At 37.6% G+C, this 15,841-nt stretch overlaps 1 protein-coding gene across 2 annotated transcripts in view; it reads right to left on the reverse strand.

Moving 5' to 3' along the window:
* Positions 1–15,841, reverse strand: part of tsc2 (TSC complex subunit 2) — a 60,569-nt gene that overhangs the window by 38,429 nt on the left and 6,299 nt on the right. Inside the window, exons 12-26 of one of the 2 annotated variants that reach the window (XM_056234315.1) lie at positions 13,283–13,420; positions 13,076–13,179; positions 12,685–12,766; positions 12,421–12,576; positions 11,696–11,806; positions 11,487–11,609; positions 11,098–11,204; positions 10,712–10,865; positions 9,117–9,239; positions 8,883–9,017; positions 6,830–7,019; positions 6,648–6,741; positions 3,656–3,758; positions 3,480–3,574; positions 288–416 (exon numbers count right to left, since the gene is read on the reverse strand). In XM_056234315.1, coding sequence (XP_056090290.1) covers positions 288–416; positions 3,480–3,574; positions 3,656–3,758; positions 6,648–6,741; positions 6,830–7,019; positions 8,883–9,017; positions 9,117–9,239; positions 10,712–10,865; positions 11,098–11,204; positions 11,487–11,609; positions 11,696–11,806; positions 12,421–12,576; positions 12,685–12,766; positions 13,076–13,179; positions 13,283–13,420 — 1,844 coding nt within the window. The remainder of the gene's footprint in view (positions 1–287; positions 417–3,479; positions 3,575–3,655; positions 3,759–6,647; positions 6,742–6,829; positions 7,020–8,882; positions 9,018–9,116; positions 9,240–10,711; positions 10,866–11,097; positions 11,205–11,486; positions 11,610–11,695; positions 11,807–12,420; positions 12,577–12,684; positions 12,767–13,075; positions 13,180–13,282; positions 13,421–15,841) is intronic. The other variant, XM_056234316.1, reaches the window with a different exon arrangement.

The following is a 15,841-nucleotide window of genomic DNA, read 5'->3' on the forward strand; positions in this document are numbered from 1 at the left end:
AGCAAATACAAAACGGGGTTAGGTTCAAATCAAAACAGGCGCACGCAAGTCAGTGGCCAGGCTCAGCGCATGCAGTCAACGTTACCACCAATGACACGAAAGAAAAAGACAAAACCCTCCTCCAGCATGCACCCTTTCCTGCCCAATCAGAATTAGCCCAAACCAGATGTCCACGCCCAGCCCGCATCGCCCGCCCCCAATGCCCAAGCCCCGCCCACCGTCCCTGCATACAGAAAAGGAAAAGTAGGGATATAAATCGGTTGCTGATGTTACCAAAAATGCTCTACCTGCGCACCGCATGCTCGGACACACTGATGCTTCGGGAGCGGAAGGCGTCCATAGCCGACAGATCTTTCAGGTCTTTAACGGGAGAGTTTGCGCTGGGGCCTTGCTTCGCCACTTTGGTCGTCCGCAAACTGCCCCGAGGGCAAACGAGGTCAGGTGTGCGTCAGGGTAAGGTCGTGACCAGGGAGAGTGGGGGGGAATTTGGGGAATATTTTTTAACCACGTCGGCATGGGTGGATGGGGGAGTGCGATTGGTTGTGGAGTGTCACGAAAGGGGCCAGCGACCAATCACAGGTGACGGATCCGAAGTGTCGGCACCCCCCCAAACCACACCCAATCAGAGAGGAGGGGGGAGGGGTCAAATAAGGAAGTGAAAGGAAAACAAAAGGTAACTTGGTCAGCAGTGCACACTGAGAACCGGAAAACAGGGACGACATTTAAAAAAACGAAACAATAACAGAGGAGGAAACAGAAAACTGGAAGGAAAGACAGCATATAAAAGATCAACAGACACATGACAAGGCATAAAGTAAGCAATATACTGTCAGCATTCTACCAAAGGAATGAAAGAGTTGGAGAACACAAAGGATAAACTCATCAGAGAGCACAAACATACTGGTACAGGGGAAGAAAAAAGCACTCAAGACACTGCAATGATCATTATACTGGAAATTAATAGCAATAGGAAAACAGTGATATGATCATGTGTATGTGTGTGAATTAATACAGCAAATAAACACACAGATGAATGACGGGATGAAGTTAAACTAGAAGCTGGAATGGAGAATGTGAAGCCTGGCATTTGAACATATATTTTTGAAATTCATTTACATGCACATCATTTTCAGTAATCAATAATTTAACATCGCATATGCATTTTCACAGTTCTCTGATGCCGGTAAACGAATAAAATATTGAATCTTTTTAGTAAGCGTTTTATTTTTATATGATTTATTTGAAAGTTATTTATTTAATTTGCCTTTTTTAAAATGTAATTATTTGCTTTTTATCAAAACGCAATCACACAATGTAAGCAGTAAATTTTGAAATCTTTTAATTTATTACACTACATTAAAGTAATTTTGTGCAGTACTTTTAGCGACTATTGAATTATGCTTATTCATGTTATTAACAAAATGTAGGTTATGATGTTTGAAAAATGCAAGTAATAAAAAAAATCTCCTCCTCACTCGAAAATATCTCATCAATAGTTACATTTTTCACCCAGAATTACCTTTATGTGAACATGTACATATATAAACAAATGTTCAGTTATGATTGATATTCTGAATAAGACTCTAACATGACCCAAAAGTCTGATTAATACAATCAAAAGTATTATTATATTTACAGAAATGTATAGAGACTATAATACGGTCTAAATCTGGTGATGGTAATCAGGTTATTGTGTTACCATGAATCCTATATAATCATAATATGATCAAGTTCTCATTCATATCTGAATATCCTTCTCTCTTTCAGGCTTGTATTCAAAGTTCCAGCTTAAGCGTCAGGACAAGACACAGGACAGGAAAACAATAAAAACACTGAAAATGAACCTGGAATTTGTCATGACAGTGAGATTAGATGGTTTTGTGGCTCTGGATATAGTTGATCATGGACTTTATTAGTGATAAACCTGGTTACAATGGTTTATTAAGTCATTACCATGGAAATTTCCTGTCAAATTAAAATGGTTTATGAGATACTTTCGGTTTTTAAATGAAGAAAAGGGGAGACAGAGAATGAATAAAGTAGAAAAGAGTCTGATTAATGTAAAAAATAATATGAATAGGATTCAGTTCAAATCCACACGTTAGTAGGCGGGACTGTTAACCTCTAGTTTATGGGTCTCTTTGTTAGACATCACATGACTAGTTGTTCTGACCAGAGTATTACAGGATGGCTCATTAAACATCAACACAAGATTTAGAGCTGTGTGTCCTTTATATTCAGGTGTTTCTTCAACTATGGCCATTTTAAGTCCTTTTAGAAATTAAACTCCATTAACACAAACTTTTTAAACTTACTAATTTAATGAACCTACTAACAACGTCCAACATTGTATAAACACACTTCTTTCATGAACTGTCACAAATATTTCCATCACATCATCTTTCTGTGTTAGAAATGTAATGATTTATATTTTTTTGGAATAAAATGACCAAAAATCATAGACAGCGTTTTATGCAGCCTTACATCAAAATTTAGTTTATATGTAAATAAAAAAATAAAAAAAACCTTAAATAATAATTAACATTTTTGGAAAAGACACTGATCAAGCACATATATATATATATATGTGCTTGATCAGTGTCTTTTCCCAAAAAAATTATTATTATTTAAGGTATTTTTTATAAAATAAAAAATATATATAATTATTTAAAAAATACATATATTTTTTTTTATATATATATATATATATATATATATATATATATATATACACACACATACTGTATGTGCACATATATATATATATATGTGCTTGATCAGTGTCTTTTCCAAAAAATTTAATTATTATTTAAGGTATTTTTTATTTTTTATAAAATAAAAAATATATATAATTATTTAAAAAATACATATAATTTTTATATATATATATATATATATATATATATATATATATATATACACACACATACTGTATGTGTATGTGTATATATATATATATATATATACACACACACACACATGTGTGTATATATATATATATATATATATATATATATATATCTTTGCTTAGATTGTTTTTATGATTTTTTATTTTAAGATTGAATTGCATAAAAGGCCGTTGAAAAGTATCAAAACTAAAAAGTATTGCAACTCCAGAACAGTTTTAATGTGACCTTCATGTAACCTGGGACATAAAGCGTCCGCAGTTGAAGAAACACTCTTTCATAAATGAATGCGTTAATGGTTTTGATGTGATAGGCACCACTTCGACAGATGATGAGAGAAATAGAGAAACAGAGAGAAAGAAATGAAACCGATAAGAAAAGACAAAGAAAAAAGAGACGAGTCAGACTAGCATCCGTGAGTCGCATGTGGCGTAATCGGACACATAAAGCCAAAAACCACGGCACTGCCATCAAAAAATAAACCAATGAGGCGCCTGAATGACTGAGTCCAGCGGCGAAACCTGACATGATGTGGCCGTACATGATCGTGAGTGTGTGTGTGTGTGTGTGTACCTCTTGGGTCTCTCGTTCAGGCTGGTGCTGCGCGCTCTGAAGCTGCTCTGCTCGTTTGTGTCGTCAAACGGCAGAAGAGCGTTTGAACGGAGACCCTAATGACACAAAAACAACCAGTCAACACAAACCGATCGTTGAAACTGTGAACGCATGAGCACAGAAGTCCCGCCACCCACCTTGGTGATGTACTGCACGAAGTCTTTCCTGAACGGCAGCCTGCAGCGGATGAACCACATGGCGATCACATGATGCGCTAGAGACACGATGTACTGATTAAACCTACAGAGGATGGAAGAAAAACAAGAGAACTACTCAAGTATATGTCGTTTAAGGTCATTCTGCCTTTAAAACACACTAACGCTCACCGAGGCGGAATGTATTTGATTAAAAATACAGTAAAATCAGTAATATTGTGAAATATTATTACATTTTAAAATAGCTGTTTTCTATGGAAGCTTGTTTCCGTCACAGAATGAAAAATAAAAAAGGTAATTGCGACTATCTCACAATTCTGACTTCTTTTCTCACAATTGCGAGTTTACATCTCGCAATTCTGACTTTATTTCTCAGAATTGCGAGATATAAAAGTCAGAATTGCGTGATAGTCACAATTGCGTGTTGTAAAGTCAGAATTGCGTGTTGTAAAGTCAGAATTGCGTGATATAAAGTCGCAATTGCGTGTTGTAAAGTCAGAATTACGTGATATTAAATCGCAATTGCGAGATATAAAGTCAGAATTGCGTGATATAAAGTCAGAATTTATTGATATAAAGTCGAAATTGCGTGTTGTAAAGTCAGAATTGCGAGATATAAAGTCAGAATTGCGTGATAAGAAGTCAGAATTGCGTGTTAAGAAGTCAGAATTGCGTGATAAGAAGTCAGAATTGCGTGATAGTCACAATTGCGTGTTGTAAAGTCAGAATTGCGTGATATAAAGTCGCAATTGCGTGTTGTAAAGTCAGAATTACGTGATATTAAATCGCAATTGCGAGATATAAAGTCAGAATTTATTGATATAAAGTCAGAATTGCGTGATATAAAGTCAGAATTGCGTGATATTAAATCGCAATTGCGAGATATAAAGTCAGAATTTATTGATATAAAGTCAGAATTGCGTGATATAAAGTCAGAATTGCGTGTTGTAAAGTCAGAATTGCGTGATATAGTCGCAATTGCATGTTATAAAGTGAGAATTGCGAGATATAAAGTCGAAATTGCGAGATATAGTCAGAATTTATTGATATAAGGTCAGAATTGCGTGATATAGTCGCAATTGCATGTTATAAAGTGAGAATTGCGTGATATAAAGTCAGAATTGCGTGATATAGTCGCAATTGCATGTTATAAAGTGAGAATTGCGAGATATAAAGTCGAAATTGCGTGTTGTAAAGTCAGAATTGCGTGATATAAAGTCGCAATTGCGAGATATAGTCAGATTTTATTGATATAAGGTCAGAATTGCGTGATATAGTCGCAATTGCGTGTTATAAAGTGAGAATTGCGAGATATAAAGTCGAAATTGCGTGTTGTAAAGTCAGAATTGCGTGGTATAAAGTCACAATTGCGTGTTGTAAAGTCAGAATTGCGTGATATAAAATCGCAATTGCGAGATATAAAGTCAGAATTTATTGATATAAAGTCAGAATTGCGTGATATAAAGTCAGAATTTATTGATATAAAGTCGAAATTGCGTGTTGTAAAGTCAGAATTGCGAGATATAAAGTCAGAATTGCGTGATACAAAGTCAGAATTGCGTGATAGTCACAATTGCGTGTTGTAAAGTCAGAATTGCGTGATATAAAGTCACAATTGCGTGTTGTAAAGTCAGAATTGCGTGATATTAAATCGCAATTGCGTGTTATAAAGTGAGAATTGCGAGATATAAAGTCGAAATTGCGTGTTGTAAAGTCAGAATTGCGAGATATAAAGTCAGAATTGCGAGATATAAAGTCAGTATTGCGTGATATAAAGTCGCAATTGCGTGATATAAAGTCAGAATTTATTGATATAAAGTCAGAATTGCGTGATATAAAGTCAGAATTTATTGATATAAAGTCGAAATTGCGTGTTGTAAAGTCAGAATTGCGAGATATAAAGTCAGAATTGCGTGATACAAAGTCAGAATTGCGTGATAGTCACAATTGCGTGTTGTAAAGTCAGAATTGCGTGATATAAAGTCAGAATTACGTGTTGTAAAGTCAGAATTGCGTGATATAGTCGCAATTGCGTGTTATAAAGTGAGAATTGCGAGATATAAAGTCGAAATTGCGTGTTGTAAAGTCAGAATTGCGAGATATAAAGTCAGAATTGCGAGATATAAAGTCAGTATTGCGTGATATAAAGTCGCAATTGCGTGATATAAAGTCGCAATTACGTGTTATAAAGTGAGAATTGCATGATATAAAGTCGAAATTGCGTGTTATAAAGTGAGAATTGCGTGATATAAAGTCAGAATTGCGTGATATAAAATCGCAAATGCGAGATATAAACTCAGAATTTATTGATATAAAGTCAGAATTGCGTGATATAAAGTCACAATTGTGAGATATAAACTATTTTGAGGGGAAAAAAGTTGGTCTTTTTTCCCCTTACAATTGGCCTGATAACTCGCAATTGCGAGTTTATTTCTCACAATTCTGAGAAAAGATGTCAGAATTTTGAGATATAAACTCGCAATTATGTGTTATAAAGTCAGAATTTCGAGATATAAACTCGCAATTGTGAGAAAAAAAGTCAGAATTGTGAGATAAAAAGTCGCAATTCTGTCTTTTATTCTCGCAATTCTGACTTCATATCTCGCAATTGTGAGATAAAAAGTCGCAACTATTTTTTTTATTTTTTTTTATTCAGTGGCGGAAACAAACTTCCATAGTTTTCTATGTTAATATATGTTAAAAAGTAATTTATTCCTGTGATCAAAGCTGAATTTTCAGCATCATTACTCCAGTCTTCAGTGTCACATGATCCTCCAGAAATCACTTTAATATGATGATTCAATGCTTAAGAAACATTTATAATTAGTATCAATGTTGAAAACAGTTTAATTCACTTTTATTCAGGATTCTTGGATGAACAGAAAGTTCAAAGAACAGCATTTATTGGACATTATGTGTAACGTTATAAATGACCCTCATGGATCTGGTCAAATCTGTGTATGATGATACTCACTTTGAAGGGTTGGTGTACGGCAGGGATATAGCAAACACGCTAACGTACTGCTCGGCTACGAAGTTAGCATACAGACGCGGGAGCCGCACCAATGCTGAAGAGGAAAAAGACAAACTGTACTTTTTTCTGATTGGTCAGCGGGTGAGAATGGGAGGGATTTAGAAAGAAAGGCGTGCGCTCACTGGACAGGAACTCCAGCATGGGAGACGCCATGGCCACGGTGGCAGAGATGTGTGTGAGCTTGACGATGAGGGCGGGCAGGAGTTTGATCATGATGTCAGGCATCTCCACGGTGCACATGGTCAGAGCCACCACACACTGCTTAGCGCATCGGTAAATCAGGCCTTTCTCCAAACACTGAACCAGCTCCCTCTGAGACAGACACACGGAGAACACCTCTAGCAAACCAAATCCTAGATGTGCATTAAAAACAGTCATGTGACTGGATCATTCGCTCGGATCATTGCCTGCTATCAACTCACAACTGAATAATACACTTGTGCTTCAGTTGGATGTCATAATAAATGTGAATTAAGTCATTTACTAATATAAAAAAGATATTACGTTTGGATTTAATTTAAAATTCCTAGATCTGACTAAACCTTCTTCTGGAGACATACTCAATATTAAAAATGACTCATAAATACAGCAAATAATGTTTTATTTTGGTTAAGTCTGTAGTAGTTATTTTAGGATGACAAATATCGTATTAATAAATATTTTTAATTAAAGCTGCAGTCGGCAAGTCTGGCGGATTGAGTGGATTTCGGAAAAAAAATTCTAAAACCACTTTATTTATGTTGTTCTGTCAGATTATAGTGTCAATTTCACTGAATATGATCCAAAAAAAATGTTGCCGACGGCAACTTTAATAAATAAATAAATAAAATTGTATTTGTTTTATCACGTCATTTATTTAATTATTTATTTTCCTATAAATACATTTATTTATTTATTTATTTATTTATTTATTTATCTCTTATTTTCTGCAGGTTTGGACCTCCATATGTTTTTATTTTCAGTTTAATATTAAAAAAAATATGATAATGATAAAAGATTTTATCGAATTTATTAGTTTCAGGTTTTTTTTTTGTTATTTTAACTTTTTTTAAACAAAATTTAGAAAAGTTGCCTTGGCGATTATCTAAAATATAATTATTTTTATTTCGTATCCTTATTAAAATTTATTTTATTTAAATTAACATAAATGTTTTTAATAGTTTTTATTTTGTTAATGACAATAACTGGTTTGAAACACTGATTATTAGCTATTTATAAAATCAATAGGCTGTATGGTAAACGACTGCACGACTCTAAATCAATGGGCTATATGCACGCATAACTTCCGCGTTTGACGCAAGGATGCTCTTGCGTTTCCGGTTGGGGAGATTTAAAGCGGAGGAAAACCGAGGAAAACGGGATTATGGCAGAGTCTTCAAAATGTACTGTCCTCTCGTCTTTAAAACGAAACTTTAATACGTTTAGATGTAATTTTATATATAGTTATGTTTATTTAATATAATAAACAAAGAAGCATAAACAAAATGAGGGGTGTCTGTTTTGTCTGTTTTTGTGACTAACGTTTCTTTAGTATAGCAATAGAGTATAAAAACCAATATAAATTCTCGGTATAGCATTGGACTCTACGATCGGCGGAAGTAATCCAGCATCCTTAGACCTTCACCGGAAATACCGCCGTGCATAGAGCCCATTGAGAATCACAATTTAATGTTTCAAACAGAGATCACGATTCTCAGACAACTAAACAAAATAACATGTAAATTACTGGAGGTTCTGACAAAATATTAACTGCTGCAATCTATTTCAAATGAAAAAATTATTCGGGGTTGAATGAATGAAGCAGTTAATTTGTTTCATTACTGGATGAATCAGCGTTTTTGAATGATTAATGATTCAAATACACTTTTTAACAGTCACTCGTCGCCACCTACTGGCGTAACGATGTAACTGATACAATTGGTAATTACATTTACGCATTTGGCAGACGCTTTTATCCAAAGAAACTTACATTGCATTTCAAGGTACACATTTACATTCTTATCAGTTCTTGCTTTCCCTGAGAATCGAACCCGTGACCTTGGCGTTGCAAGCCAAGATGCACCAAGTTACTTTACAAAGGTGATTTGCTCTATTTTGATTGTTACGTAGAGATCAGTGTTTATATCCGAACTATAAACTTCTGTACTGTATATGGTGTGTGTGTGTGTGTGTCACCTGTCGGGACTGTTCTAGGTGGCTGTGGTAGGAGGTGAGGGCAGTGAGGACAGGAACCACAGCCAGCTGAACATCCGTGAGGGAGAATCCATCGGGAGTTTTCTTTAAACGCTCCGATATTAGCCGGTCCGTGACCTGCAAACAAACACACTCTCTCAAATCAGCTAGTTCCCATACGGTTCATCACATTTAGTCACTGTAGGTGTTTATGTTTTGTAAGCGTGTGTACGGTACCATGGAACATAGGGTGGAGCAGAGATGATCGATGCTGCACGGAGACGACAATATCAGCACTTTATACTGGATTGTGCACGACATCTTATCCAGAACCAGCTTCAGGACCTTCCAGTCAGTCTCCTACACGCCAAACAACACATGATCGGCACTAACAAAGTGCTGTTTATGATGGTATAGCATGCAAAATGTGAATATACATTCACATACACTCACCTAAAGGATTATTAGGAACACCTGTTCAATTTCTCATTAATGCAATTATCTAATCAACCAATCACATGGCAGTTGCTTCAATGCATTTAGGGGTGTGGTCCTGGTCAAGACAATCTCCTGAACTCCAAACTGAATGTCAGAATGGGAAAGAAAGGTGATTTTGAGCGTGTCATGGTTGTTGGTGCCAGACGGGCCGGTCTGAGTATTTCACAATCTGCTCAGTTACTGGGATTTTCACGCACAACCATTTCTAGGGTTTACAAAGAATGGTGTGAAAAGGGAAAAACATCCAGTATGCGGCAGTCCTGTGGGGGAAAATGCCTTGTTGATGCTAGAGGTCAGAGGAGAATGGGCCGACTGATTCAAGCTGATAGAAGAGCAACTTTGACTGAAATAACCACTCGTTACAACCGAGGTATGCAGCAAAGCATTTGTGAAGCCACAACACACACAACCTTGAGGCGGATGGGCTACAACAGCAGAAGACCCCACCGGGTACCACTCATCTCCACTACAAATAGGAAAAAGAGGCTACAATTTGCAAGAGCTCACCAAAATTGGAAGACTGGAAAAATGTTGCCTGGTCTGATAGTCTTGATTTCTGTTGAGACATTCAGATGGTAGAGTCAGAATTTGGCGTAAACAGAATGAGAACATGGATCCATCATGCCTTGTTACCACTGTGCAGGCTGGTGGTGGTGGTGTAATGGTGTGGGGGATGTTTTTTTTGGCACACTTTAGGCCCCTTAGTGCCAATTAGGCATTGTTTAAATGCCACGGCCTACCTGAGCATTGTTTCTGACCATGTCCATCCCTTTATGGCCACCATGTACCCATCCTCTGATGGCTACTTCCAGCAGGATAATGCACCATGTCACAAAGCTCGAATCATTTCAAATTGGTTTCTTGAACATGACAATGAGTTCACTGTACTAAAATGGCCCCCACAGTCACCAGATCTCAACCCAATAGAGCATCTTTGGGATGTGGTGGAATGGGAGCTTCGTGCCCTGGATGTGCATCCCACAAATCTCCATCAACTGCAAGATGCTATCCTATCAATATGGGCCAACATTTCTAAAGAATGCTTTCAGCACCTTGTTGAATCAATGCCACGTAGAATTAAGGCACTTCTGAAGGCGAAAGGGGGTCAAACACAAAAGTATTAGTATGGTGTTCCTAATAATCCTTTAGGTGAGTGTACATGTTTTATTTAGTGCGTTTAATATAATGTGACTTATCTGTGCAATTTTTACCAGGTGCAACTTACATTCAAGTGCTACTTTTTTTCACCAAAAAATATGTTGCAATAGTATTAAAACTGTATTTTGTGGTGGAATATCTCCGCTGTATGTGTGTGTGTGTGTGTGTGTGTGTACCATCTTCAGGCACTGCAGCAGCACGTTGAAGGCCAGGTTGTAGGGCAGATATGCGGTGCGGATGGATGAGGGCGGAGCCGCTGGAGTAGGACTCCCTGACGGGGGAGACACCGTTCCCGCCGGCTTCTTATCCGACACCCTCTTCTCCGACTCACTGAAAACCAGACGTTTGAGGAGAGATTTCATCAACCTGAATGTCCCTCCTTAATCATGTATACTTAGTTTAATTTTAATAATACAATTAAACAAGTTAATACTTTATTTAAAATGAATGATATTAGAATATGCTCCTTAATAATTTATACTTCATTTATTTTAATACATTTAAATGTATACTTCATTTGGATTTAATCGGGGTTTTTTATGTCACGTGTTTGTGTCCTTACCCCACGTCACAGTGACAATATGGGCTGAATCTCAGGACTCCATCTTTATTGGGAACGCCCAGGCGATGAAGAGAGTCCGCCCTCATCAGCAATAAGAAATCAAAGACCTGACACAGAAACAATGAGAGAAAACAAGACTTTACCTTATCTGAAGTCGAGGTGTTTCTATGAGTTGTTAGTTATTAGCTATGTTAGTTATTAGCTATGTTAGTTATTAGCTATGTTAGTTATTAGCTATGTTAGTTATTAGCTATGTTAGTTATTAGCTATGTTAGTTATTAGCTATGCTAGTTATTAGCTATGTTAGTTATTAGCCATGTTAGTTATTAGCTATGCTAGTTATTAGCTATGTTAGTTATTAGCTATGGTGCTGCTTTATTAACTCTGACCTTTAGCCGTATGGAGCTTCCGATGGCACTGCAGTATTTGTTCTTATAGTGAAGCTGCAGATGAGCAATCAGCAGCTCGAACACTCGACTGGCGTGACTGGCGGGCAGACTGTACAGTTTACTCTAGAGAAGCATAGATACACAGTCACTGGAGCTGCTATGGAGAATATTCATGATCGCTCTGAGAGAGCGACGAGGTGTTGCTGTACCTGCAGTATGTCTAGCAGACCCAGTATGGCGGTTCGGACGTCCTCCATGGGCGACTCCAGACACAGCTCTCGTTCTCCCTCCACAGAGCATGATAATGGACGGCTGGCAACCTACAGGAGCACAGGAGAGTTGAGCTTCATCCACATATTGCTGTGCCAATTCTGAGATGCTACATAAAATAAAATAAATAGAATCAACAAAATGCTAATAAAATTTCCGAAACATGAATGAAAAAAAAAATCTATACACGCTCACTGGTGATTGTGCGGTAAGAAGACTTCCTAGCTTTAAAAAAATCATGTGACTGAATAATTTGTTCCTTTTAATAGTTGCAAACATGCTAGTGTTTTAAAACTACTAATTTAAACGTAATATAAATGTATTAATACAGTTAAATAAATATATACTAATGTTAAATTTAATAGGCAATTTTAAAATTCTAAATTTAAATGTAATACATTTAAATGATTGAAAACAAATTAATTATTTTACGTAAGTCTAATTTAATTCTTGAGAATTATCACATTTAATAACCTCATATTAATTTAGACATGCTAGTGCTTTGAACGATTTGGTTTATTTAAATGACCTGAAAAAGAACACTTCCACCGTGTGCACATTTAAAAAAAAAAATGAAATTTTTTAATTTAAATTTCAAACAGGAGAAAAACGGAATGCATGAAGTTCCGTTAGTGACGTCATCATCATCATCATCAGCGAGCACCTTCTCTATGATGTCGAGCAGGCTGCTGAAGTGATGCGTGTTACAGCCCTCGGCGAGATCCACCAGCAGCTGCGTGGCTTGCTTCCTGACGGACAGGTCTCGATCTTCAGCGATCTGACCCAGCTGAGGAATCACCACCACCTCGATCAGCTCCTCCTGTCCGAGAGAGAGAGAGAGAGAGAGAGAGAGAGAGCACAGATGTTCAAGAATAATGCGGATCTCACGAACGCATGGAGAGATCCGTGTGTGTGGTTGAGGACTGACTTCATAGAGCTGTCGGTTTGTGCTGAGCACGAAGGACAGGATGTGCAGAACCTTGATCCTGATCATAGTACGGCTCTCATTCCTGAGAGAGAGAGAGAGAGAGAGAGAGAGAGAGAGAGAGAGAGAGAGAGAGAGAGAGAGAGAGAGAGAGAGAGAGAGAGAGAGAGAGAGAGAGAGAGAGAGAGAGAGAGAGAGAGAGTTCTTGGGGATTTGTTTAAATGCTGAATTACACTATTTACTTCTGTAGAGAAGAGCTTAAATTCAAATGAATTTTACAACATTGACACTGTAATTTTCCCGTTTTATTCCCCGTGAAGCTGCTCTGAAACGATCTGTGTTGTCTAAAGCGCTATGTAAATAAATAAACGTTGACTTGAAGAAGTTTCCAGACCTGAAGAACTTCTCCATGAGTTTCAGGAGGTTCTGCAGCCACCCGTCTTTGGCCGGCTGGATGGACTGAGCTCTGTAGGAAATCAGCGTCAACACGGACGCGTCCTGCCAGAGAAGAGTCACCGACAGTCAATCGAACCAGACGGCGTCAGAAGAGGACAGATGTAGAGGGAGAGAGAGAGAGAGAGAGGTAGAGAGATGAACTCACGGGACGTTTCTCAGCGCACTTCTCCACCAGGCTGAAGAATCTCTCTGAGGACCCGTGGAAGTCGTTCTGCTCGTACAGCTCCTCGACGGTGCTCAGTAGCTCATAAACGATCACCTTCAGATCAGGACTGCCCATCGTCTGCACACAGGAGATAAACACACATCAAACATCTAAATTACTCATTTGGAGCGTTTTCTCCTTTAGTTCGGTTCGTTTAGGCATATACCAACACGGCAATCGCACACCAAAAAATGGTGTGAGATCACCTGAACGAGGTCACAATATATGATGGGTAATGGCATATATTGCGTGAAAGGCAGCGGTGTTTGTTTAGCTAATGCCTCTTAAAATGAATCGTGGGTTAACATGGAGCAAAGACAAAGCGAGCCTTTTCGTTTTAACCCTGTGAAGCATGATGATGTCCACTACACTTCTTCTTCTAACCATTCAGGGTGTGGTGTTACATCCAAACCATCATAGGCAGTTAAACCCTTTCTCATAGTTCTCATATCTAAAGAGATATACGAGATGGGAGGGGAAATAAATAAACATTTGCGTTCCCTTCTAAATCAGACCGTTGCACAAAGCACTCAAGACTCTGACTATCTCAAGTAGGACTACACTGCAATGCATTCTGGGTAAAATAAGACACTTTTCAAAACAAAAAACATGGCGGATCGAGTGAGCGCATTCAACCGCTCAGTGCAGTTTACCCCAGCGGAAAATATGTGTTTGTTGGAGGAATATAACAGTTACAACAAGGACATTTCACTTGGGAAATTTAGCGGAGAATGCAGTAACAAGAAGAAATGTTTCATTTGGAAAAAGATTGCTACGACAGTTAACAGCGTTAATCCGACCGTTGAGCGGAGCGTTAAAGACGTGCAGAAAAGATCCAAAAACGGGAGGAGGATCCCAAGAGAGACTTAAAGACACTGAAATGGTGATGAATATGGTGGACAGTCGCCTGTGTTTTCTTTTGGCTGTTTGTAATGTAACTGACTGTTACTGCTGGTTGCCAAGGTAACAGAGTCTTAGACCTAAGTTAGCCTGAGGTGTCTAATTTTTTTGGTCTAAATTAAGTCAGTCTTTATTTTTGTGAAACAGTCTAACTTGTATTAGACTCGTCTACAGGGGCGTCACTAGGATTTTCATTTTAGGGGGGCTAAGCCCCCAATATGATTTTTTTTTAAATTATAAAAAAAGGTAACACTTTAGTTTAGGATCTAAAGATCACTATTAACCATTTTCATTACGATGCAAAGGCACGGTTTTATTATAACTGTGGTCCCAAATGTGAGGCAGGGCAAATTGGGAGGGTTCGGGGTCTCCCCGAGAAAATTTTGGTTTCTCTGATCTACATATGTGCATTTTAAGATGTTCTGAAGGCCAAAAAACTTGGATAGTGGGCAGCTGATAATTTTTCTCTCCTCATCAGCATCACACTCTTTTTCTCTTTGTTTTTATCTTGCCCAGCTGAGCTTTGACTGATATAGGCTTTTCATTTTTGTCTGTCAGTGAAGAAAGTAAACATAGGGTCAACTGATAGGTTGATTTTGCCTATGAATCATTTTCTCAGACGCGTTTATTTACTGAAAGCTACTAAAGGTAATTAAGTTTATTAAATGCATTCACAATATGTAGGCTACACATTTATTATTGATCTTATGCCTAAAACAGGGCCATAGACAGGGCTTTATAATCACAGAGGTCCTAAATTTGAGGTTGTCGGGGTTCAAATTTTTTATTTCTCTGATATGTGCATTTCAAGACGTTTGAAGACCAAAAAAAAAGGATAAGAAATAGCTTTAAAACCATGTCAGTGGGCAGTAGATTATTTGTCAATACCTGCTCTCTTCTCATCTCCATCACTCTTTCTTTTTTTCTCAGTCTCTTCATCCCTTTCTCTTCCCCTCCTAAAGCTGAGCTTTTTTAATTTACTAAAGGCTACAATTTGTATTATATACTCAATATGTATACATTCATTATTAATCTTGTGCCTAACATGATGAAAACGGCTTTGTTAATGTTTCTTGTTAACTAATTATTACATTACATGAGTCACGTTGCATATAGGCCTATTTTCAGTTCAAAATGGCGAAATTAGACAAAACTATATTAGTTTGCCTGATTATATTTTGTCATTCGTTTAACATTTATGACCTAGTAAAATATGAAATGTTAAGTTTAGCTACTTATATCTTATCTCGCACTTGACCGTACGCGTCGAGTCGCACTGTTAAAATTCGCGCTAAGCAGCGTCTGTGAACATAAAGCCCGCCTACTTTGATTTGATTGGTCATCTCAAATATTCTGACATTGACGAGCAGTGACAGACCAATGAGGCTCAGATGAACACACACATGAACACACACACCCTGTCCTCAATCTGATTATAACAAGACTGAAGCGAACACGAATTTGTGTAGCCTACATTAATCTCACATTTTTAGGGGGGCTAGGCAGAAGGGGGGCTAGGCAGCGACGCCCCTGCTCGTCTATGAGCAACTTTTAGACTTGTCTAACACTACAGACCGGTCTAAAATAGCTTTGTGAAAC

This window comes from Rhinichthys klamathensis, unplaced genomic scaffold (assembly GCF_029890125.1).
Source record: "Rhinichthys klamathensis goyatoka isolate OS25496 unplaced genomic scaffold, OSU_Roscu_1.1 h1tg000393l_1, whole genome shotgun sequence".
In the NCBI taxonomy this organism is placed as follows: Eukaryota; Metazoa; Chordata; class Actinopteri; order Cypriniformes; family Leuciscidae; genus Rhinichthys; species Rhinichthys klamathensis.